The sequence below is a fragment of the Enoplosus armatus genome, chromosome 10 (assembly GCF_043641665.1).
Source record: "Enoplosus armatus isolate fEnoArm2 chromosome 10, fEnoArm2.hap1, whole genome shotgun sequence".
In the NCBI taxonomy this organism is placed as follows: Eukaryota; Metazoa; Chordata; class Actinopteri; order Centrarchiformes; family Enoplosidae; genus Enoplosus; species Enoplosus armatus.
In genome coordinates, this window is record NC_092189.1 from 14,443,798 (window position 1) to 14,464,967 (window position 21,170).

At 42.5% G+C, this 21,170-nt stretch overlaps 2 protein-coding genes across 2 annotated transcripts; one reads left to right on the forward strand and one right to left on the reverse strand.

The window, feature by feature from the left end:
- Positions 1 to 432: 432 nt before the first annotated feature.
- Positions 433 to 12,228, forward strand: sesn4 (sestrin 4). The gene is made up of 9 exons (XM_070912957.1): positions 433 to 619; positions 7,062 to 7,259; positions 7,457 to 7,639; positions 7,850 to 8,095; positions 8,757 to 8,871; positions 9,067 to 9,191; positions 9,742 to 9,908; positions 10,021 to 10,165; positions 10,253 to 12,228. The coding sequence occupies exons 1-9, from the start codon at positions 554 to 556 to the stop codon at positions 10,340 to 10,342; spliced, it is 1,335 nt and encodes a 444-aa protein (XP_070769058.1). The 5' UTR covers positions 433 to 553; the 3' UTR covers positions 10,343 to 12,228.
- A 4,118-nt stretch (positions 12,229 to 16,346) lies between these two features.
- Positions 16,347 to 20,036, reverse strand: foxo4 (forkhead box O4). The gene is made up of 3 exons (XM_070913400.1): positions 19,316 to 20,036; positions 17,384 to 18,911; positions 16,347 to 16,694 (listed from the first exon to the last, which is right to left on the reverse strand). Exons 1-2 carry the CDS (start codon positions 19,757 to 19,759, stop codon positions 17,412 to 17,414), a joined length of 1,944 nt encoding a protein of 647 aa, XP_070769501.1. The 5' UTR covers positions 19,760 to 20,036; the 3' UTR covers positions 16,347 to 16,694; positions 17,384 to 17,411.
- Positions 20,037 to 21,170: the final 1,134 nt, after the last annotated feature.

Below are 21,170 nucleotides of genomic sequence, written 5' to 3' on the forward strand. Positions count from 1 at the left end.
CAAGACCTGCAAATTGGCTTGTATAGTCCAGGCTGCAGATTTCAGGGGCTTCTGGGTTTGGCTCATAATATCCAGGTAACACGGTAATTCTGCTTTGTGAGACCTGATACCACATTTCCCTAATTCAACTGTGTACAGTGTATTGTAGCTAAAACAGCGCAGCTAGCATAAAGCGGGACATACACAAAAACAAAATGCTGCTTCCTGACAAATGTCAAGGAATTTGTGTGAAGCTGGTAGTCCAACCCCGTGTCTGCCTTGGCCTGTTCTTTCCTCTCTGCGCTGTTGTTTGCAGATGTTCATTAGCATTTGGATATAACCTCCGTCAGCCAGCTCCGCCTCCTGTGCTTTGATTGGGCACACTGTTACTGGAGCTGTCAGCTCGGCTCTGGGAAGGTTTTCTCTCCTCTCTCTCTCAGTCCAGTCTTCAGCTACAGCCCGACTGACTGACTGACTGCAGTCAGCGGACGGCTTCTTGCCTTTGTTCGCTAGCTTGGAAAGCACCAAGAAAAGACAGAGCCGCATCCATGCAGTAGCACACTTTTTTTGGAAAATGATCATCTGTACGAATAAAATGGAGTACCCCCTAAGAACACAGTGCCAGCGAGTCAACAAACAGGTAGGTCAAAGCTGACAATAGACGAACCGTTGAGAATAGTTACGCTAAGTTAGTTTTAACACATTTAAAGCTAGCGGCTAACTGGGTAGCCTGAGTAACGTTCATTCATTTGTCGAAGGAGTTATTTTCTATTAAAAAGCCCGTCTCTTAACCAACTCATGCTTTGGCTTTTTTGTCTTTAAATGACCTATTTGGCAGCTAACAGCCGTCCTGTAAGATAAAAGGTTAATAACACTTCTTTCAATCTCTGAACTTTTTAACATCAGGCAGTAACGTTACAGTGGCTGTTAACGTTAGTTAGCTAGCGAGCGAAAATAGCTGTAACAAACTTCGGATCCAGCTAGCTAACTCGGCTAACCAACGGTTTATCGAGCTAACATGCTAGAGTTAACGTTAAAGCACAACTGAAAAGGGAAATAAAATAAGGTTTCATTATTTAATTCACTGTTAGGATCTGCCATCTCTCCTCACACCACATCAAGAAACATTTTGTAGTTTCCATCTTCAGCCGTTTAAATGTCACACAAAGCTCGCAACATTTCGTCATTTTATTTTAAATCTAACGTTAGTAAATTTACATTAAGTTAACGTTATACGTGAACATTGTCAACAAAAAATAACCATTTGCTGTCAATTCTGTGTTGGTGCCAATACCTAACAAAGTGGAGAAGACTCTTCCTTTGTTGGTTCACCAGTGATGATTTAGTACTTTCTTTTTTATATGTGGTTATATTTAACTTGAACACCGGTTTAGTGAAATACTAACGTTAAAAAGCGTTAACGGTTGAGAGCGTTGCAGTATGAGGAGAAAGCTGTAGGTGACGATGACATCATCTGAGGATTTGGGAGAAAAGTGTCTTGTCAGTTTGCTGCTAGGTGGCTGTGAAGTAATGCAGTGTCATTTATTGACCATAAATAAGATATAAGGACGGCTCGAAAGGACTCAACAGTTTAAATGCTTTTAATTAGCGAGGAGTGTTGAGTTTTTCTCGCTTGCGGTCCCTCTGAATGTTGGCGACTTTTATTGTGCTGTTTTTTGCAGACTGAACTGAACTGCCAATCAAAGTTGTTTTTCTCCTCTGTCGCTGTTTTTCATTTTGCAACAGAAAGGGGGCGCTGTCTCAAGTGCGGTCCAGAAAGACATGTTTGCTGCAGATTAGAGTCCAGAAATGGAGCAAAACAGGGAGGAATGTGAGCAGCTAGGGATTCAAAACCCTCTACTCTAGTTTCAAGTCCAATTTGTGTTACATACCTTTCCCCCTCTCACTGTTTTCTGTTCATCTTCATTGTCATTCAACTGGCATTTTTCTTTACATGCCATTTGACTACATTATTGTCTGTAACTGTGGACAAACAATCAGTTTGTATTGAGACCAATACAAAGGAAAATAACCCTGTGAGTACACAGCTACTTATAGCACTTGCATCCCAAAGCTGTCTAGTTTAAAACAAACAAATATTTGGCACGCATTCATGCACCACCAAATTTGAGCACCTGACTTTGATATGATAATCTACTCGCCCTTGGCTTGTTTATGAATGAGACGACTAATGAATTACCCTGTTATCAGTGAAAGTCTTTTGTAACTGCATCTCCCCCTTGCGCTACCTGCCTGTCGTATTTTCTGACAGGCCCAATCACTCATGTACTGTTTATGGGCTCGGCTTTCTGTCTTTTTTTTCTCTTCATCCTGCAGCACAGCGTTTTGTTTGTCTTGGTTGTGTTGTATGTGCTGTCCTACCCAGCAGCTCCTTTTCCCTCCCCTCTCCAAACATCTTTGGGCTGCAGCTGGTTTGTTTTGCGCTACTCCCTGAGTTCAGGTTGCAGAGCCAAAATCGTCCCCGGCTGCTTGTGTTTCCGGTGATGAAAAGGGGGGTGGCAAGGGAGTTAATGCCATCGGGACGCTGGCGCGTTATAAGGACGGACCCCCTCCAGGCTCAATCGGAATGCAGATTGAATATCCTCCTCCTGTATCTGCAGCAGCCCCCCTCCTGCAGCCCACCAACACCACACACATACAGACACTACATGTGCACATGCACGTCTCATCTCAAGCTGACACATTTACCCTTGGAAGGCTGCTGGCATCATTTTTCCACTTCTTTGTGTGTCATCTTAGTCCTGCGCTCTCCTTCGTTTTCCGGCCTGTACAGTGCCGCTGTTTTGTTTGTCAGTCTGCTATCAAAGCCTGTCTTTGTCTCCGTTTACCTTTCCTCCCCTCAGTGACGTCACCCCTGTTTTTCATTTCATCCCTGCCTCTTGCTCCTCTCTGATCATTAAACAAATGACCTCTCCTGTGTTGGGAAGGGAAGTTTTTGGTTTTTTTGAATGTCAAATGATCTGCACCTGTGAATTCTTTGCCCACAACAGACCTGTGAGTTGATATTTTTTCCTATAATTTGTAGCCAGGCCACAAGTTTGAATTCATGTTGTGATTTGAATACAGCAGCGCTCTAATATCAATATCGTCATCTTGCTTTTGTCATCCTGAAGCTTGTTTTTGACAAGGAAGAAATGTCTTTGTTTCAAAATCAGTTGCTGCTGGGCGTACTGTAAGCAGAATTAAGAGGTTTGTGTGCACAAAGCCTTCATGTGCTTTTGCTTTATCAACCAAAATATGCTTTGCAATACCATACACAGTGGTCTAAATGATGATTTGTTCCTTTTTGCTTTATATATCCACCCACACACACGCTTGTTAACAGTCCTTTTTTTTCTTTTCATGCGGGTATTTTTTCATGTGGGTGGACAATAAGGAGTGTATCGTCTTATCAAAAGTACTGCTGTCTGCAGCTTTTGTGGCTTGTTTTCAGGCAATAAAGATGAAACAGTGTTGATGGGTGTCTGGACACTGCTTTGACAAAAGATGTCTGTCTAAACCTTCTTCCTCTAGTGTATATAAATCACAAGTATAGATTAGTTCTGATTAAAATATTTCTTTAAATAATGCGCAATTGATTTTATGTGGGAAAACACTGACACATAAATTGTTTTACTTGTTCAGGCTGGCAACCAGGAAAAAAAATATAATTTAAGATGGACTTCATCTTTTGTTTTTGTTGTTTCAAAATCTGAGAATTTTTGTAAATTTACATCGTCATAAACAAACTGTATCTTCTCTTGAACTGTAGATTTAGCTGAGCTTTAATTTTGCTTTCATGTTTCGGTGTCAGCAAACTCGGTTAAAACTGTAGGATGTGCCATTTCCTGCTGGGCTGCTCACATCAACTGTAGTTCCTTTTTCAATTTGACTTTCTGTCGTATTTGTCCAGACATGTTTATGAGATTACACAAAACACCAATTTCCTCTTTGTATGATGCCAGTGATGACAAATCTCATCTCCTCTGACTGTTTTTGTCACAGCTGTAGATTTGACGGTGGTTGAAGATTAAATAAATGAGAGAACCAGTCAGTTAAATAGTCAAAATGGCTAATTGCTTGTTGAGATTTGACATGCATGTCTTTTAACTGTGCAGCCCAGTGAAGTCCAGTGTGGGCAGTGGAGTCACAGACCGTGTCCTGTGTGGGCGCAGGGTTCCCTGTATGATATACAAGTCTGTCATTTCAGCTTTAACTGGTCTAACAACAATGGTAACCTTTTGCTGAATCAATCCTCGTACAGAGATTTAGTTTTCCCTCACACTCTGAACAAGGAGCTACAGCACAGCCCTACTGGAGCAGGTAGAAGTCTGTGCCTTACTTAGGGGCACTTCAGCAGCCTTTGTTGTAGCCAGGTTTGTCGCATCACCTGGTTGCACATGAGGTCCCATTTTGATAAGGCTTTGTCATAGCATCAGTGGGATCTTAGCAGTCTGTTCATAAACTATTTCCAGTCTGAAATGTTTTCCATACATTGTTGATATTCAGGAAGTCTGGTACAGTTCTGACATCTGAAAGCCAAGTACACTTATTGTAATGGATTCATTACATTTCGACTGGTTGGTATAATTGGCACATATGTTGGCTGAAGTAATGAGAAGCCGCTGCACCACCGTACCAAAGATGTGTTTGTGGCAATTTACAAACAATCTTGCTGTTACATAGTCGTTTTTCCTTGAGAGCACATTTTTCAACCGAAAAATGTCATGTGCATTGTACACATCTTGGTCGCGATTCTTCAATAACCACATTTAAGGGACCCTTATTAAAGGTGTTAAAATATCCGCTCAATATATCTTTATCAGATTTTTCTCAAATATTGACACCTGTTTCAAAAATATCAGTCAGGCTATAGTAAATACACCACATAGATCATAATTTCTTACACCTCGGATTCAGGGAATCTGTGATGTGTGTCCGTGTTGCTGTTTTCTTATAAAATCTGAACAGAGAGCTTTTGAACAGTTTCACGTGGATCATTCATAATCAGGTGGAAGTATAATCGGTTAAAGTTGCACTCCTAGCTCATCATACGGTGACTGTAAAAAAAGCTATGCTATGTGGTCTCCTCACATCCCTTGACAAGTTGCACTCAAAGTATGTTTTCTTTCTGATGTAGGCCTCTGAAATGCCCATTCCTTTTCTTGACCAAGTGCCCAATGGAGCAGTAACCTAGATTCTGCAGCTCAGCATACTAATGAGTAGCTCTTGTGTTTGCAGAGAGATACTTGTTTGAATGTGCTCTTGTCAACAGGTCTTTGATTGGCAGGCACCTGTGTGCTCTACATTACACTCCAGCCCATTTCCCATGTACGTCGGCAGACGAGAGGGAGTCCGTGTCCGAGCGTATTTCATTTAGTGCCATATCTGCTTGTTCACTCACTGCTTCTTTATCCTCCTGTTCCTTTTTTAGCTCTTTTTCTGTATTGCTTTATATAAACAATGAGATTAGGGAAACATAAACATCAGGTTGAGAGTGATTTGTTGAATGTGTAGTATGTTAACATGTCCTTTAAGATTTGAGTGTGGGCTCTATATAGGTCGAGAGGTGGAGCCTCTTGCAGGATCAGAAGGACACCCTCATCCACTGCAGGGAGAAGTGAAATACCACACGGAGCTACCAGCCAGATAAACATGGTGCCGAATGTCGAAGAACTGTACAGGGCTAAAATTAAGGCCCGCTTGTCGCCATTTGCTCCGACTATGTGAGACAGAAGTTGAGGTGTCTGTGATTTGACAGGACAGTAATAATCCTAGACAGCAGTTTGTGTTGTTAAAAGGAGAAGTCTTTGCCAACATGTGTACGGTTCAAACTGCACTGAACCATTTGGCTTTGACCAGCGTTGTGCACTCAGGTTTCACATACAGAGGAACCGAGGCTGAGCTCCCAAACACCTTTTCCTAGAGGCCATTGTATGGTGGCGAGAGAGGTAATAAATGGCTGTGCCTATAAGGGCAGACCAGCTTCCCTCTCCACATGGGTCTGTTTCTCTTGGCCTCCAGCTCCTCAGCCCAATCGCTCCTATGTTTGTGTGTTTGGTCTCATCCACTTCTGCTGCTGCGGAGCTTCCCTCTTTAAGGCCTCCTAAGCCAAACTTTCACATTAGTTCCTTCATCTGTGGTTCCTCCCCAGCATGTAAATCCCCCTTTCAAAGGACAACTTTGGGTGTTTTTTTTTATATCAGGCTGTTTATTGTTTTTGTTCACTGCATCCACTTTCACTTTGGATACCTGTTAATCCACGGTGCTTCATGTATATTTAATAATAATGTAGTGGAATTGTATGAAGCATCAGACCCTGCTGCAGCCAACATGAGTTGGTGTCTGTGTGCCTGTCGAGCTCCCAGCTGAGCACCGTTGTTTGCTTGTTTTATTTGCAGAAAGAGTAATCTGAGGAATGCACTTACTTGCCAGTGGCGCCGGTATCACAGCATCACGGCTGCTGTTCTTCCAAGACTGCCTCTCTTCAGATGATTTAATGTGTGGAACATGACTTGAGTCCAAAGCACAGTCTAAGCCTGTCATCACATGATGTGGACACTGAAGTCCAACCTTATCTTGAGCCTGCTTTGGCTACAAAATGAGTCCTAATGATTCCCTCAAAGCCCTGAAGACATTTATCACTGTTACTATGAGCACTTGTAACAGTGTTGATGGCTTTTAGTGCTGCAACTAACGTTTATTTTCTGTGTTGATTAATCTGCTAGTTACTTTCTCAATTAAGTGATTAATTTCTTTGTCTATAAAATGTCCGCAAAATCCCACAGGCATTGTTGTGATGTCTTTAAATGGCTTGTTTCGTCCAACCAACATTAGCAGATATTAACAGATATTTAATGAACAGTGATATAATACAGAGAAATGCAACAAATCCTCATATTTGAGCAGCTGGAAGCGGCATATTTTCGATTTGGTTCCAGTGGCTGCTGCCTCACCATCATACATCATAAACACAATGAAAAAACATCCGCAGTTTATACTGCAATAACAAACCACTCAGTGTTTTTGCTTCTCCTGTCAGAAACCAACCCTCTCCCTCCTCTCTTTCCTGGTTTCTGTAGGTGATGGTGAACGGTGAGAACGAGCGAGTGTCGCTGCTGTTCATGAAGGCTCTGGTCAGCAGGGGGAGCGTGGACGCCGTGTCCCAGCAGATGGCCTCTCACCCTCAGTACTTGGAGAGCTTCCTGCGCACACAGCACTATATCCTGCACATGGACGGCCCCCTGCCGCTGCCATACCGCCATTACATCGCCATCATGGTCAGTGACCTGGCTGTTTTTGTTTGTGCATACTCAGGATCTCACCGGTTGTTATCTACCTACTGTACATTCTGTATGTTTGTAGCTAAACAAACTAAACTCTCCAGGGATCATACTAGTCTTATTCAAAGTTAAAGAATACCAAGCTGTAATGTTTGAGTTGGTCATTTCCCCAAATCTGTCTCCTCAACTTCCAGGCTGCAGCACGACATCACTGCAACTACCTGGTGTACCTGCACTCAGCCCAGTTTCTGAGGGTGGGTGGGGACCCTCTGTGGTTGCAGGGTTTGGAGGCGGCGCCCCATCGCCTTCGTCTCCTTGACCACATCAACAAGGTGCTGGCCCACCAGCCCTGGCTCACTGCCTGCTCACATATCCAGGTACAGCAAAGCAAAGCACCAGTGGACCACACATAACAAAATGTGCATAAACCGTAACAAGACGATATGAAATGATGACCCATTATCACTCACAGAAATACAGAATTATTTATATCTTTAGAGCACTCAGGATGCAGATAAACAAGAATAAAGAGAGCCTTAAAATAATACACAGTTCATTTGACCCGTCATCTCTTGTCTTGTCTCCAGTCGCTGCTGAAGTCGGGCGAGCAGTGCTGGTCGCTGGCTGAGCTGGTGCAGGCCGTGGTGATCCTGGCTCACTGCCACTCCCTCTGCAGCTTTGTGTTTGGATGTGACACAGACTCAGACTTTGTCCCTCTCTCCAAGTCTCCTAACGGTACCCCGCCAACCTTCTGCCCCTTTGATGCTGCCAACGGCAACACCAATGTGCCTCAGTCGCTCGCCACTCCCTCTGACCACATAACAAGACGACGGGTAACAAATTTGTTTTTTTGTGAAAATAAAAGTCACATAAATGCAGAGTGAAATATAGTCCTCTCTTCTTGCCTTTGAAACATTTGTAATGCTAAGAAACTTTAAAAGTGCATTTGCTTTGTTTTGTTAAATGCTGTATTTATACAATATGCTGTGAAAATAGATATGATTGATGGTACAGTTTATGTTTCATGTAATACTATTTTGGTAAAGATTAATTTCATTATGGCTTAATTTGTAGATTTTTCAACCAAACAATCAAACAATTATTCTTTTTGTCTATAAAAAAATAGTGAAAAATATTATATACTTTATAGGATTTCTTGTGAACATTTCAGAAGGATTTTAGCATTTAGGATCATTTTTGACATGTATGAAGATAAATTATACACAAACAATCTCTTACATAAAAGGTTAGAACAAACCATAATTCATAGTGTGAAATAGATGCATCAGTTAGTCCCATCATGTGTTTCTCAGCATTAAATGCTGAGGATATAGCACCACTTTGATTTAAAAGAGCTCTTTGTGTAAATATGAGAGGATTCATTTTCTGGTGATAAATATATGATCAGATTATTTCTCACTACAGCAGCAGTAGGTTGTGTCTGTTCCGTGTGAGATACTTCATCGGTGCTTCTCCTGGTGTTTGTGTCGACAGTCTCTGGACTCCAGTTGTGACATGGTGTGTCTCAAGGAGAGGATTCAGAAGTCCCAGGAGGAGCGTGAGAAGAGAGAAGAGCGTCTGCTGCAGACCCAAACACTCCAGCAAACAGGTAACCTACTTGGCAGACGATACGCAGAAACACACAAACGCTGCTCAGATGTTCCCACTCACTTCTGATGGTTATCTCGAGCGTCAAGGCCACATGGTGTGAAACTTGAGCAATTACCACTCATCAGCCACACTTATTGACGCACTCTCTCTGCCTCCCTTCCACCTCCTTTGCTTTCATCGTGTCTTTTTTTAGATATGGAAGAAGAGGAGGAGATGAGTTGCTTCGCAGACCCGACACGTTTTATCACAGACCCTGACTTTTGCTATCAGGAGTTCGCTCGCAGGGAGGAGGACCACTTTCAAGTATTTAGAGTTCAGGTGAGGACATTACATTTGTGAATGTATCAGTAGGCAGGTGGTGCTGTCAGTACACTCGTATGTGTGCTATGGCCTGAGGAAATACTTGTTTCTGATTGGCTGGCAGGTGTCTGTTAAAGCCGTGTAATGGGACACCTCAAACATCCAGCAGCTTAACACCGTTTTAAATAAGTGCTCTTGATGTTTGTTGTAGACTGAAACCTAACCAGTGCTTCACAATACTATATGCTTCATGATTTGTGCATATAGGATTACTCGCAAGATAAACCAGAGGGGTCACAAAATAATAAAGAGGAGTGGAAAGCAGAAAAAAAACACAATTATGTCAATTTTTTCAGACTTTCCTTTATTCTTTGGTTTTTTTTTGTAAATGACTGCATCTTTTTACCCCCAAAAACCAAAGAAAACAAAGAAAAGAAATAAAATTCTTTGGTTGAACTGGGGAGGGTTAGGAACCACTGCTGCTCTTTTAATATTTGATGAGTTAATTTAGTGACTTTAAGTTGAACTGCGACGCTGACTCTGAGGATGTGTTGTATTTGCTCCGCAGGACTATTCATGGGAGGACCACGGCTTCTCCTTAGTCAACAGGTTGTACTCGGACATCGGGCACCTCCTGGACGACCGATTCAGGAGTGTGACCACCCTCCCCTCGTTGCACAGCCCCGACCTAAAGAGGGCGATCTGGAACTACATCCACTGTGTGTTAGGAATACGGTGAGACTGCCACTTCTTTTTATGCATGTGGTATCAATATAAAGCTTTCCATTTTTTACTGTAGCTTTTCATTGTGTTTATCAGATGAATATATGTTTGTCTGTGGTTACAGGTATGATGATTATGATTACGGAGAAGTGAACCAGTTGCTGGAGCGGGATTTGAAGCTGTACATCAAGGCTGTGGCCTGTTTTCCAGATGCCACCAAAACTCCTGTGTGTCCGCTGAGCTGGGCTCCACTTAAAACTTCAGAACGGGTAAGAAGACCCTCACTGTTAACGTTCCACTGGTTAACCCTCAACTCTCTTTTGGCACTGAATCATTTCTCATTTTCTGTCCCTCAGATACACATGAATTTACTAATCATGGAGGCCCGGCTGCAGGCTGAGCTGCTATACGCTCTGAGAGCCATCACTCAGTACATGATTGCCTAAGTGCTCGGAGAGGCACAAAGCTAAAACTTTCCGCCGGTACAGAGAGATCGAGAGACCGAGAGACACGAGGATAAAGAAATCTCAACAGCAGACAGCGAAGTGGGACGAGAGAGGCACTTTTAAGGACACAGAACTCCGTCGTTTTGTAGCTGTGCCTCCATGAATGTGCTTTTCTTTTTTTCAGATTTAATGTATTTAAACCATAGTGTGCCATCCCCCCTCTCCTCCTCCTCACCCCTTCTGCAGAGTCTCTTGTTGTGAAGTCCTCTCATCAAACATCTCGGCTCTCAAAGGTTATGTGCAATTATTACTAGAGTTGTTTTAATTTTTACTTGTTGTTTTGTGTTCCAGCTCTGTCTGTGGGAAACTGCTTGTCTGTAGCAGTGTGTTACAGTGGCCAATACTCTCCTGTTTAGTTCGATCAGTCTCCCTTTTTTGTATTAACTATGCTTTCCCAAAAAAAAAAAATCTTTTGTACAAGTTGAATGAATGTTAATGGGAGACCAGGGCCTTTGTTTTGTTTTGTTGTTTTTGGACAATCCTTGTCAGTGTTGGAGGAGGACATTAAGTGGACCGTGAAGGACGACAGTTCTGCTCTCCCTAACATTTCGTATTAATGCTGGTCAAGAACAAACACAACGGTGACACTGCTGGAAGTTATCACATCACTATAGTTTCTTTTAATAAGCACTTTTTTAAACTTTATATATTTATAATGCAACGTAGCTCATTAGTAGACATTGAGGCGCACAGTGTGTGTGTCTGACGCCTTTCTTCTCCACTGTACGACGTGTAACAAAGATTTTTAGACTGTTTTGTTCTCAAACTTTCAGAGTTTGCTTTTGTCGTCCCCAGATTTCTGAGTGAAGTAAGTTGATCCAAGATGTTTCAGTGAATCATTGGAAGGATTTTGAAGATAATGATGTTTGCAAAACATACCAATTTACACCTGATGAAAGAAAATTTGTAACTAAACTAAAGAAGTCAGTGAGCTGTTTCCTTCAGTGAAGATTAAGCTGAGCCACTCGCTAAATGATTTTGTTTAGTTTTTTGTACTGACGTGCTTCAGAAATGATCAAATCAGAGACTGAATTTCAGACCAAAGGTCGTTAAAAAACTATGTGATGAGTTGCATAGATGAGAAATGCCCAGAAGTAGATCCGCACTGGTCATGAGTTGAGGTTGAGTTCAGATTTTTGCTCAAAGCTTTGTGGTAAAGCTTTTTTTGTGAGCTGTATCAAAGCTGATTATCAAGTCAAAATCCATGGTACAAATTGCAAAGCAGAACAATGTGCAAACTAGTTGTTGAAGCTCTTTTTTTATTTTTATTTTTACAGTTTTTGTAAACTCTAGAGTACTGTTTAGTTTCTGGGTGTGACGGTAGGACCTGCTTGTTGTGCTGCAGCCTGGTTAGATGTAGAGGCGTGACAGACTGTGTAGAGTTAGGCATTAGTAACTGCAGGATGTACAAAAGAAACAAGTGCATATCGGTAAAAGCGCTGTTAACACAGGTGCCTTCAGGCTAAAACTGGAGTGCTGCTGAAGTGGAGGGATGCGACTACTAGAGGCTGAATGTGGGCTTTGGTTGCAGCGGGAGAAACACCCCCAACAACTGGTGTTCTTTCTTGGTGTTGGTCAGCACCGTTTCTGATAAATATTACGGCTGTGAATGCCCGTGTTTTCTATCAGACACCTTCTACAAGCCCCAGTGACTCAGCAAGAGCCTTTGACACAGATGGATGTTAAAAAATGTTCAACTTGAGCAAATAAAAAAATGGACAATTATCTTAAAAAAAAGAAAGAAACAACCTTAAAAAAAAAAAAAGAGAACAAGTGAAAAGACAAAAAAATGTTTTTTGAAAATGTGAAGAAATGTTTTCTATAAAGATGCTCTATGAAAATAACATCTGTCTACTGTTTTACTTTCTTCTACAGGAAAAGAACCATACCAGTGTTTTTGTCCATTTACTAAATATATATATTATATTATGACTAACTTACTTTGTACCTTCCAGGCAGCCATTTTTAATTAGCTGACTGTGAAAATCTTTTGTGGATTTGATGGAATTAGGTAATCCATCACAGTACATCACTTTTGCTGTCAATTTTAATTATATTGCCCACAATTACAAATCACAAATTTCCATCCAAGGCTGGTAAAAACCCTTTAAAGGGTGAAACAGGGAACACAGAGGCATGAACACATGCTACTGTAATACAGTTGTATTTGTAGAGAGATTTGAAAATGTACCTCACCATCTCAATCAGGTTTCAAATCTGTAAGCTGATTAAAAAGATCTCACATACTGAAATGAAGTGAAACTAGTAGCTGTCAGGGATACAATACTCAGGTCCGTCTGTACATTGAAATTCATAATTGTTACTTGTGTTCTTTATGTCTCTGAAGAGAACCCTTCCTAATGTGATATCATTGTGAGTGATGGGGGACTAAATCCTCAGTCCTTCTGTGTATTCCCAAGTTTAGCCAAATCAAATATGAGACTTCAGCAGTCTGACTCTGTGATATCAAGAAGGGTATCTTCCAAAGTTACTTAAAGTCTTTTTAATGCAAAACTTCCTCTTTTTGTTTCCTTCGACAACTCCTCCCTGCTGAGCTGCAGTGGACGGACAGTAAAAACAGTCCTTGTATCTCCTGTAGGAAGGAAACATGATATATTTCAAAGCTGCAGTTCATTTTTATATTCTACTTCAAGAAAAAATATTAACTTAAGGTCCATTCACTAGCATTTCCTAGAGCTATCAATCATATCTCAGTCAGATGGGCTTTAAGTTTGACTCTGAACATCATCTTCTGAAGAAGACTGTGAGACGCAGTTGAAAGAAAATGGAAAGACTATCACTCCACTTTTATATTATTTCTTTATTGTTAAATCGTATAAACCTACAGTATATTGTACAGCACATTTATATCTGCAACTCTGTGTTGTTCCTGTAGTTGTTCAACTGGACAGCAGTGACCCCAAGTGGCAGACATGCAGAACTGTACAGTCGATAGCATTAAAAGTCAGTAACTTTGCACCAACGAGTCAGACAAAGTGGGTTAAACAGTTTATTGAATTTGTTTCTGCTGTTCAGAACTGTTTGTCATCTCTGGCTGACTTTACAATGTGTAAAGAAAGAACAAGACTGAAGGGGGAGAGAAAGAAAAACTATCAACATTAATCAAAAATCATAAACATAATTGGCTTATGCACAACTTATAACCTTTCCACCCCACCCTCCCCTAAGTAAAAAAACAAAACCCACCCCTGCCGAATACTAAAATGCTGTATCAAATGGGGCAATTTTAAATTTCAAAACAAACATACAGGGAATAACTGCTAGTTAAAGAAAACTGAAGAACAAAATATGTAGATAGTAATTACATAGAAGGGGAGAAACAAGGGGAGTCATTACACCACACCTGCCCTTTTGTCTTTTTAAAAGGAGGCAACAGTAAACTAGAGACATCAAAACCTGGTGCAGCAGATTCTCACTTCTTTTACACGCTGTAGTCCGTCCGTTCAACTGTTAATAACATTTCCAACACCTGCACATTAGTTCAGAAAAACTGGGGGGCTTGTTGCATGAACAACTTTCTAAAATAATTACATGTTATGATTTAAAATAATAAGAAAATCATACAGTTTGAGCAAGCCAGTCGTCTGTTTCCAGATCTGTTTAAGTGACCTGTTTTTTTTTTTTTGGGGGGGGGATCTTTTTTATATATATATATATATATGTATATATATATATATATAAAAAAACATGAAAACAAAGAGGGGGAAGGACTTTTGATTGATAACACCAAATCAAAATCCTTGTGTTGTATACAGATAATTCAAAAGGCCCTGATATGCACCCATTACATCATGGCGTACTCCAGGATGCGTCACAAATGACATCTAGCACCATTCAAAAAGAGAAATAAAAATAAAAAAAGAGAGTGCTTTTTATATATATCAGAGGCTAACATATTGACATAGCTACAGTGAAATGATGAATATTAAGAGTTTAAACTGCAGGGATGTTATTCCTGATCACAAACACGTTGACGGTTAGGAACAAAATAATTAAATACAAACACAAAACACAAAACTTTAAGGGGGGAAAGATGACAAAATAAAGTCCATCTTGCTACAGAGTAACGTCATGCTATAGTGTTTTAAATATTGGCAGTCAAAAAAAATACCTCAAGGGATAGGCGAGTACTGATATAGAAATTTGGAGAGCTAAAATACATTTCTCTAAAAAATGGGAAGTCAAGTTTGAGATCAACTCGACAGAAACGTCTCCAGGAAAACAAAAGACGTGATGTGTTGGTTTCCAGTCTGTAGTAACTGAGAAAATGTGTAAAATAAATATTTGCTTTGCTATTGTCACATGATCTGATTACGTCTGTGCAGAGTTGTTTTCTTCTCCCGAGCGACCCTGAGAGGTAACGGTTGTATTAGTCTCGTTTTGAGATGAGAATTCGGCTGCATATTGAAAAGTGGGACGACAAAGATTTGTTTCTTTTTCTTCATTGTGCCACATTTCAGCGCAGGTTTATTTCTTTTTACTTGGATTCACAATTAATGCAGAAAAAAGAAATGAGGCAGATCATTGGGAATTTTAGTTAAAATGGTCAAGTATTGATGCACTTTGCCTCACTCGTCTTCCAAAGCCAGATTTTATGTTACAGGCATCTTTTGCAAAGCTTATGTACACCGAGATACTGTGTCAGGCCCAAGCGCTCCCTAAATGCCATGCGAATGCAAATATTAGTGTTCCTTTGGTTATGTTAAAAAAAAATCTACATGCATCTCATCCTTTACAAAAATAAAAGTATAGAAAATTACCGTTAGAAATGATCTGAAAATGCTTCTTCCAATGTAAAAAAAACATCACTTGTCATTAGTAATATATTCATATGTATTAATATCTCATTTATTACCTCCATCTAAATTGTATATTAAAACTATAATCAAATATATTCTTTTTTTGTACTTCTCTCTCAGTCAATTAATTTCTGGAACTGAATAATTGAAGTACTGAATAATTGAGAGGATATTTTGACATGAAGCCCCCACGTCCCCCCGACAACATATCAGGGAAATGTTAAATAGAAAAACCATTAAAGTCTTTTTTTGTTTTCTAATTTCCTTCAAGATTTCATTTAGTTCTCCTGATAAATCTGCATAGCGTCTCATCGTGTACATGTGCAACGTGTACATCAAATGTGTTTTACAGGATTTAAACTCTTTTAATGAAATGGTATAACCTAATGTGGATGTAGTCTCTGGATGTAGTTTGGGGTCCCTGTGTTGCAGGAAGCCTAAGTGCTTGAAAACGCACAGGTTCGATGATAAAAAGAGAATCAGGTAGAGCATCTGACAGTGGAGGCATACTGCTGTCTGAGACAATATAATACTTGGCCAACCAATCACTTGTTGGCAAATAAATTTACCCTTGAATGCCCCGTGTATAAATTCACAAATCACATTTCTTCATTTTGTTAGTTTAACTGCACATCAGGGATTTAGGAAAAAAAAACACCCTCTAACTGACATCTACCTTAACACCAAAAATGCCAAACTGCAAATACATACCCTCTTAACTGTTCAATCACCAAATTTCATTGGAGAAAAAATGCATTCTCTTGTCTTCTCTAAAGTGAGAAATTTGAATTGTACATGTGATCGTAGTCCATGTACACAGTTGGGCGAGATGTGTGGCCAATGTTGAATCAAACATTTCATACCTCCAGTCGTCCAGTCTTTATCTTCCACCTGTTCACAACACAGTCCTCGAAGTGTTCACCGACTCCTGTGATGAAACTCTCTCCAGGTGCAGCAGAGGAAGTGCACCTTATTCAGACGATCAAACAGCATTTGGTCTGGCGGCGAAGGTGAAGTGTCAATGGAAAACTGGCCATTTCTCAAAAAAACGCACAGTCTTCAACACCAAAGCCATCGAGTACCATTTCCACCCTAAAGCTATTCCGGTGTAACATCACTGAAATATAAACTCCCAGCAGAGGGGAGGTCATGATTTGTCTTTTCACACTAAAAACATTAAGTCTCACATCTTTAAAAATCATCAGTTTGGATTAAAAGAAAAAACGGCTAGCAGCCAAATCGTTGCAAGTGTTGTTTTAAAAAAGAAAATGGAGAAGAATTGTGCATAGTAGCCTGAATCTCCTCCCTGTTCTCCGCATGTCTTGGCACATGACATGGGTGAGGTCTGGTATTGTCTTTAAAGTCCAAGAGAAGCTTCGTACTTGAAAATAGTATCTTCAGCCAGCAGGGAGGAGGAATGCACCGGTCGTTTTTGTCATTGTTGTGAGGTTATCTTGATTGGAGATCAGTTCCTGCAAGACAACATGATAAAAAGGTCATTCGTGTTGTCGTTGATCGGCTCATAAATCCAGATTGTGTAATTAATGTACTTAAGGTCATCTATCAACTCAATCACCTTACTGAGATGAGGTCACTTATTAACACCTGTAAATCACATTTGTGTGTAGTGCTGTGCATGGTCTGTCGAACTGAAACAATTAGTCGACCAGCAGAACATTTATCAGCAATCATTTTGACAATCGCTTTGGGGCTACAACAAATTTTAGCATCAACGTTGAAAAAATGTCAGAAAATAGTGAAAAATGCTCATCACAATTTCCCAGATTATTAATATATTAAATTTACAATTATATAAAACAGAGAAAAGAAGCAAATCCTCACATTTGAGAAGCTGGAAATGGCAACCTGTCGATTAATAATCCATTAGTCGACTTTCAGCAAAACATTTTCTGGTTCCAGCTTCTCAAATGTGAGGATGTGCTGCATTTCTCTTCTTTCATTGTAAATTGAATATCTTCAGATAAACAACACATTTGAAGGTGTCACCTTTTGGCTATGGAAACCTTGTGATGTGCATTTTATAGAATAAAACAAAAAAAATGTTAACATAGATGAATCCATAATGAAAGTGAGCGTTAGTTGCACCCTAATGGTTTGAGTGTCTTTGTCTGATGAGGGACCCTGAGAGCGCTCGGTGTACCTGGCTGACTGTGTGGTCAGATGAGGAATTAGCTGGGCACCCAGCTGTGGCCCGCGTAGCCTTGGCCTCCAGGCAGTATGGGGTCAAAGTTGAAGTCAATGCCATCTCCGTCCATGAGGTCACTGTTGATGATGTAGTCCACGTCACAATCCAGGTTTTCGGTGAACATGTCTATATCCAAGTCTGTGGGCAGTCGGTCCTGACCGGTCTGGAAGCAGGACGGGGCTCCGTACTGACTCATACCCTGCAGACTCAAGCCAGGATTGGCTGAGGCGACGGGCCCTCCGTGATGAGAGCCCACAGCTGGCACTGTGGCATGCTGGGCTTTGAGGGCAGACAGCTGTGATGGGTCCTGAGACATACCTGAGAGGATCATCCCCAACCCCATCTGAGAGTGATGCTGGTGTTGCTGTTGTGGCTGCTGCTGCTGCTGCTGCTGCTGCTGGTGGTGAAGGTGATGCTGCTGCGGCTGCATCTGAGCCTGCAGCGCCATGGGGGCCACCGTGTTTGGCTCCAGCCCTTTACCCAACAGCAGCTGATTGGGTTTGGACCTCACGCCCACCACGGGCGTGCCCAGACCCATCAGGCCCACCCCTCCAGGATTGGGCATGAGGGGATCCACCTGGGTCATCATGACATCACTCGGAGGAGGGGAGTCAGAGGTGAGCAGCGCCTCCAGGCTGGAAGGCACGTGGGTGCTGTAATGGCCGCCCCCGCGAGAGCCGGAGCCAGACATGGGGTTGAATAGGGAGTTGCTGAAGGTTGACGGCTCTTTGCTGCTGGGTCCACACTGAGAGATGGAGGCCTGGGTCCCGGTGTGAGTGGGGGCCTGCGGGAGGCTGGATGGTTGCAGCTGATGGAAGGAGGAGAAGCTGGAGCCACGAGGCAGCAGGGTGGAGGCGGAGGGCAGCGGAGTGGGAGGTGCTGGTGGGGCTGTACTGGGACTGGCCCCTCCCTGCTGCCCAGTCATCAATGTGAGGCCATCGATCAGATCCAGCTCCTCCATGAGGGTCTCTGTGAGGGTGGGGGTCAAGCTGCTGGCAGCGTATCTTCCCAGCAGTCCGTCCTCAGGCAGGTTATCGTCGTCCTCCTGTCCAGGAGCGATGGGGGACAGACGTCCGCTCAGGGTGCTGGCATTAGAACTTGTGCGCGGGCGGAAGGTGGTCCACATGTCAGAGTCATCCAGGCTGCCGCGGGACGAGGGGCTGCTGCTGTTAACCCCCCATTTGGGAAACTGCTGGGACGAATTAGGGCTGTCTGCGCCCGCTGAACCTGCGCTGCCGTCCCCCTGCAGCGCACCTCCAGCGCCCCCCAGGCCGGCAGCTCCCGCCTGCTTCTTGGTCTGCTTGGCCCTCATGCGGCTCTTCAGCAGTTTGCTGCTGTTGTCCATGGAGGCGGCCCGGCGGCGTGGAGCCTTCCCAGTCTTCCCTCCTTCCGGGTTGAGCATCCACCAGGAGCTCTTGCCTGTCGATTCATTGTGCACCCTCAAGAACTTGTTGTGGAGTGATAAATTGTGACGAATTGAATTCTGAAAACAGAGAGAAAGAAAAAAAACGAAATTATGAAAAATGTAAATTATGCAGATTAATTATTTGTTCCATTGCAGATTATTCACTACTAATAAATAAACTTCAGCACTACTAGAGTTTAACTTATCCTACCAGAACTACAAAATGGGTACACCTGGAAATAAATTATACTAAAGGATACTTTAGTACCAGGGATCAGTACCAAAATCATGTGATATACTTTGATATTGGGATAAGTTCCTCCGGTTGCTGTGGTATTGCCCAGCCCAGAGAATAGGATGGACATTTGCAAACCAGTGCTTCTATGATGTACCATCAAGTGTAAAGCTATAAATCTATTAAAGCACTAAGAGTCCATCTTGTGGAATGATGCAGTAAAGATGGACATCAGCCACATGCTCACCTTCCAGCCAGCTGAGCTGTTGCTGTCTCCTTTGTCTCGGAAGTAAGGCACTGTTTTCACCATCCACTCATAGATCTGTGCCAGGGTCAGCCTCTTCTCAGGTGAGTTCTCAATGGCCTGGCTTATCAGATCTGCGTAGCTCTGGTTCCCCCACGCGTTGCGCCGGGATGATCCTTTGCGGGGCGTCGCGCCGGCTCCGCCCACGCCGGCCACGACCCCGCCCTCGGCCGCCGCCGCCGCCGCCTTCTCGGGCTCGGACGTGATTTGCTGCGCCTCTGGCTTATCCTCGTCCGCGGGCGGGGTCCCGGCGGTGGACTCGCTGCCATCCGCCCCCTCCGGTTTGACAACCGAGATGTCGGGTCTCGGCAGGGGCCACGTGCAGGAGCGGGGTCTGCTCTGCGGCTCGAAATCTGGGTCAATCGGGGGCACCGAGGACTCCTCCATGGCGGTCCTCTGAACTTCCACTCAACCAAAAAGATGGGACCACTTAAAACATCTACCTTTAAAATTTAAAGTTAACTTTGAGCGAATGATGCTTAAAAAAAAACTTGACACAAAAACAATATGCTTCACCCACTGCGGGGGTGTTAACAGAGGGGCCTAGAGAAGAGACGTAATAATCTGGACACACCAATAGCCTCGGTTAATCCTCAGATTGGAGATTAGGGAGCCCAAATAATCTCCTTAATAGTAACTATCATAAACCTTCCGATTTATATAGAATGAAGGAGGGCTGGGATGAGAGTCCCTTTGTTTGAATGAAATAAAAACAAAAGTGGCAGACTGGCAATGAGCACCAAAACATCTGGATCTACAGAGGTTTTGGCTCACCTGAAAATGAATAACAAAATCTTTAAGGTATATGGATACAAAACAATCCCATTCCTGTTAATTAACACTCTATTTAAATATTTGTCGAAGGGGTAAATGTTGAAAAAAGGTACAGTTTCTCAAAATGTAACACTATTTTAAAAATAAATCAAAATGAAGGATTATTTTGTACCAAATTTGTCAAATAACATATAAATGTTCTCATGCAAACCCTGGATTTGCTTTTACTGTAAAGATACAGTATGTGTGAAGCCTACAAAAAGGGATTAGCTGGCCACTGTCACAAAGGAGCTTCTCAGGCGAGCCCCTGTCCGTCTCCACTTGTAAACAACGTGATGTCTAGGCACTCCACAAGCCACGAAACTTTTTTTTTTAAATCCCCAAATGATCCCCAAACAGTCACAAACCAGTCCGGTTGAATCACAGTCAACGTACAACGGCTGATGATTACAGCAACGGTTTTGTTCGCCAACTGCCAAAAAAGTGTAAAAACCAGTAATGAGACGTTGGCCGCCGTCTCTTTGGCCTGTACGTTAAAGCCGCTGTGACTAAACAACCACAGAAATTTCGAGTGAGGGAAGAGGAAATGGAGAGCGGCTTAAAGTAGCGGTTAAATAGTGTTTAAGTTAAGAAAAACGTGAGAGAAATGTACGTGAGAAAAGTCCGTGCTTCAGGTCTGCACGATCCGCCACATTGCGGCCAGGCGCATGTCACCATCTGCCATGTTTCTCCACACTCCTGCCGCGGCACACGATGCTCGAAGAAGCGGTTATAAAACCCTCTCGACCGAGGCCCGGAGCCCCGCCGATCTTCGCCCCGCGATCTCGGCAAACGAACTACGAAGCGAATTCCCGGGTGTTGGGTGAAGTTGGGTCGCCTCTGAGGTCTGTCGGCTCCCACTCGCCGCACTTTGAAAACAGCACGATAGCCACCGTAACGTTAGCTGGTTAAGCTCCTGCTACTCCAGAGTTTACAATCCGTGAAAAAGTCCGTGAAATGCCTCCGATAACTTCCCCCAAGTGGC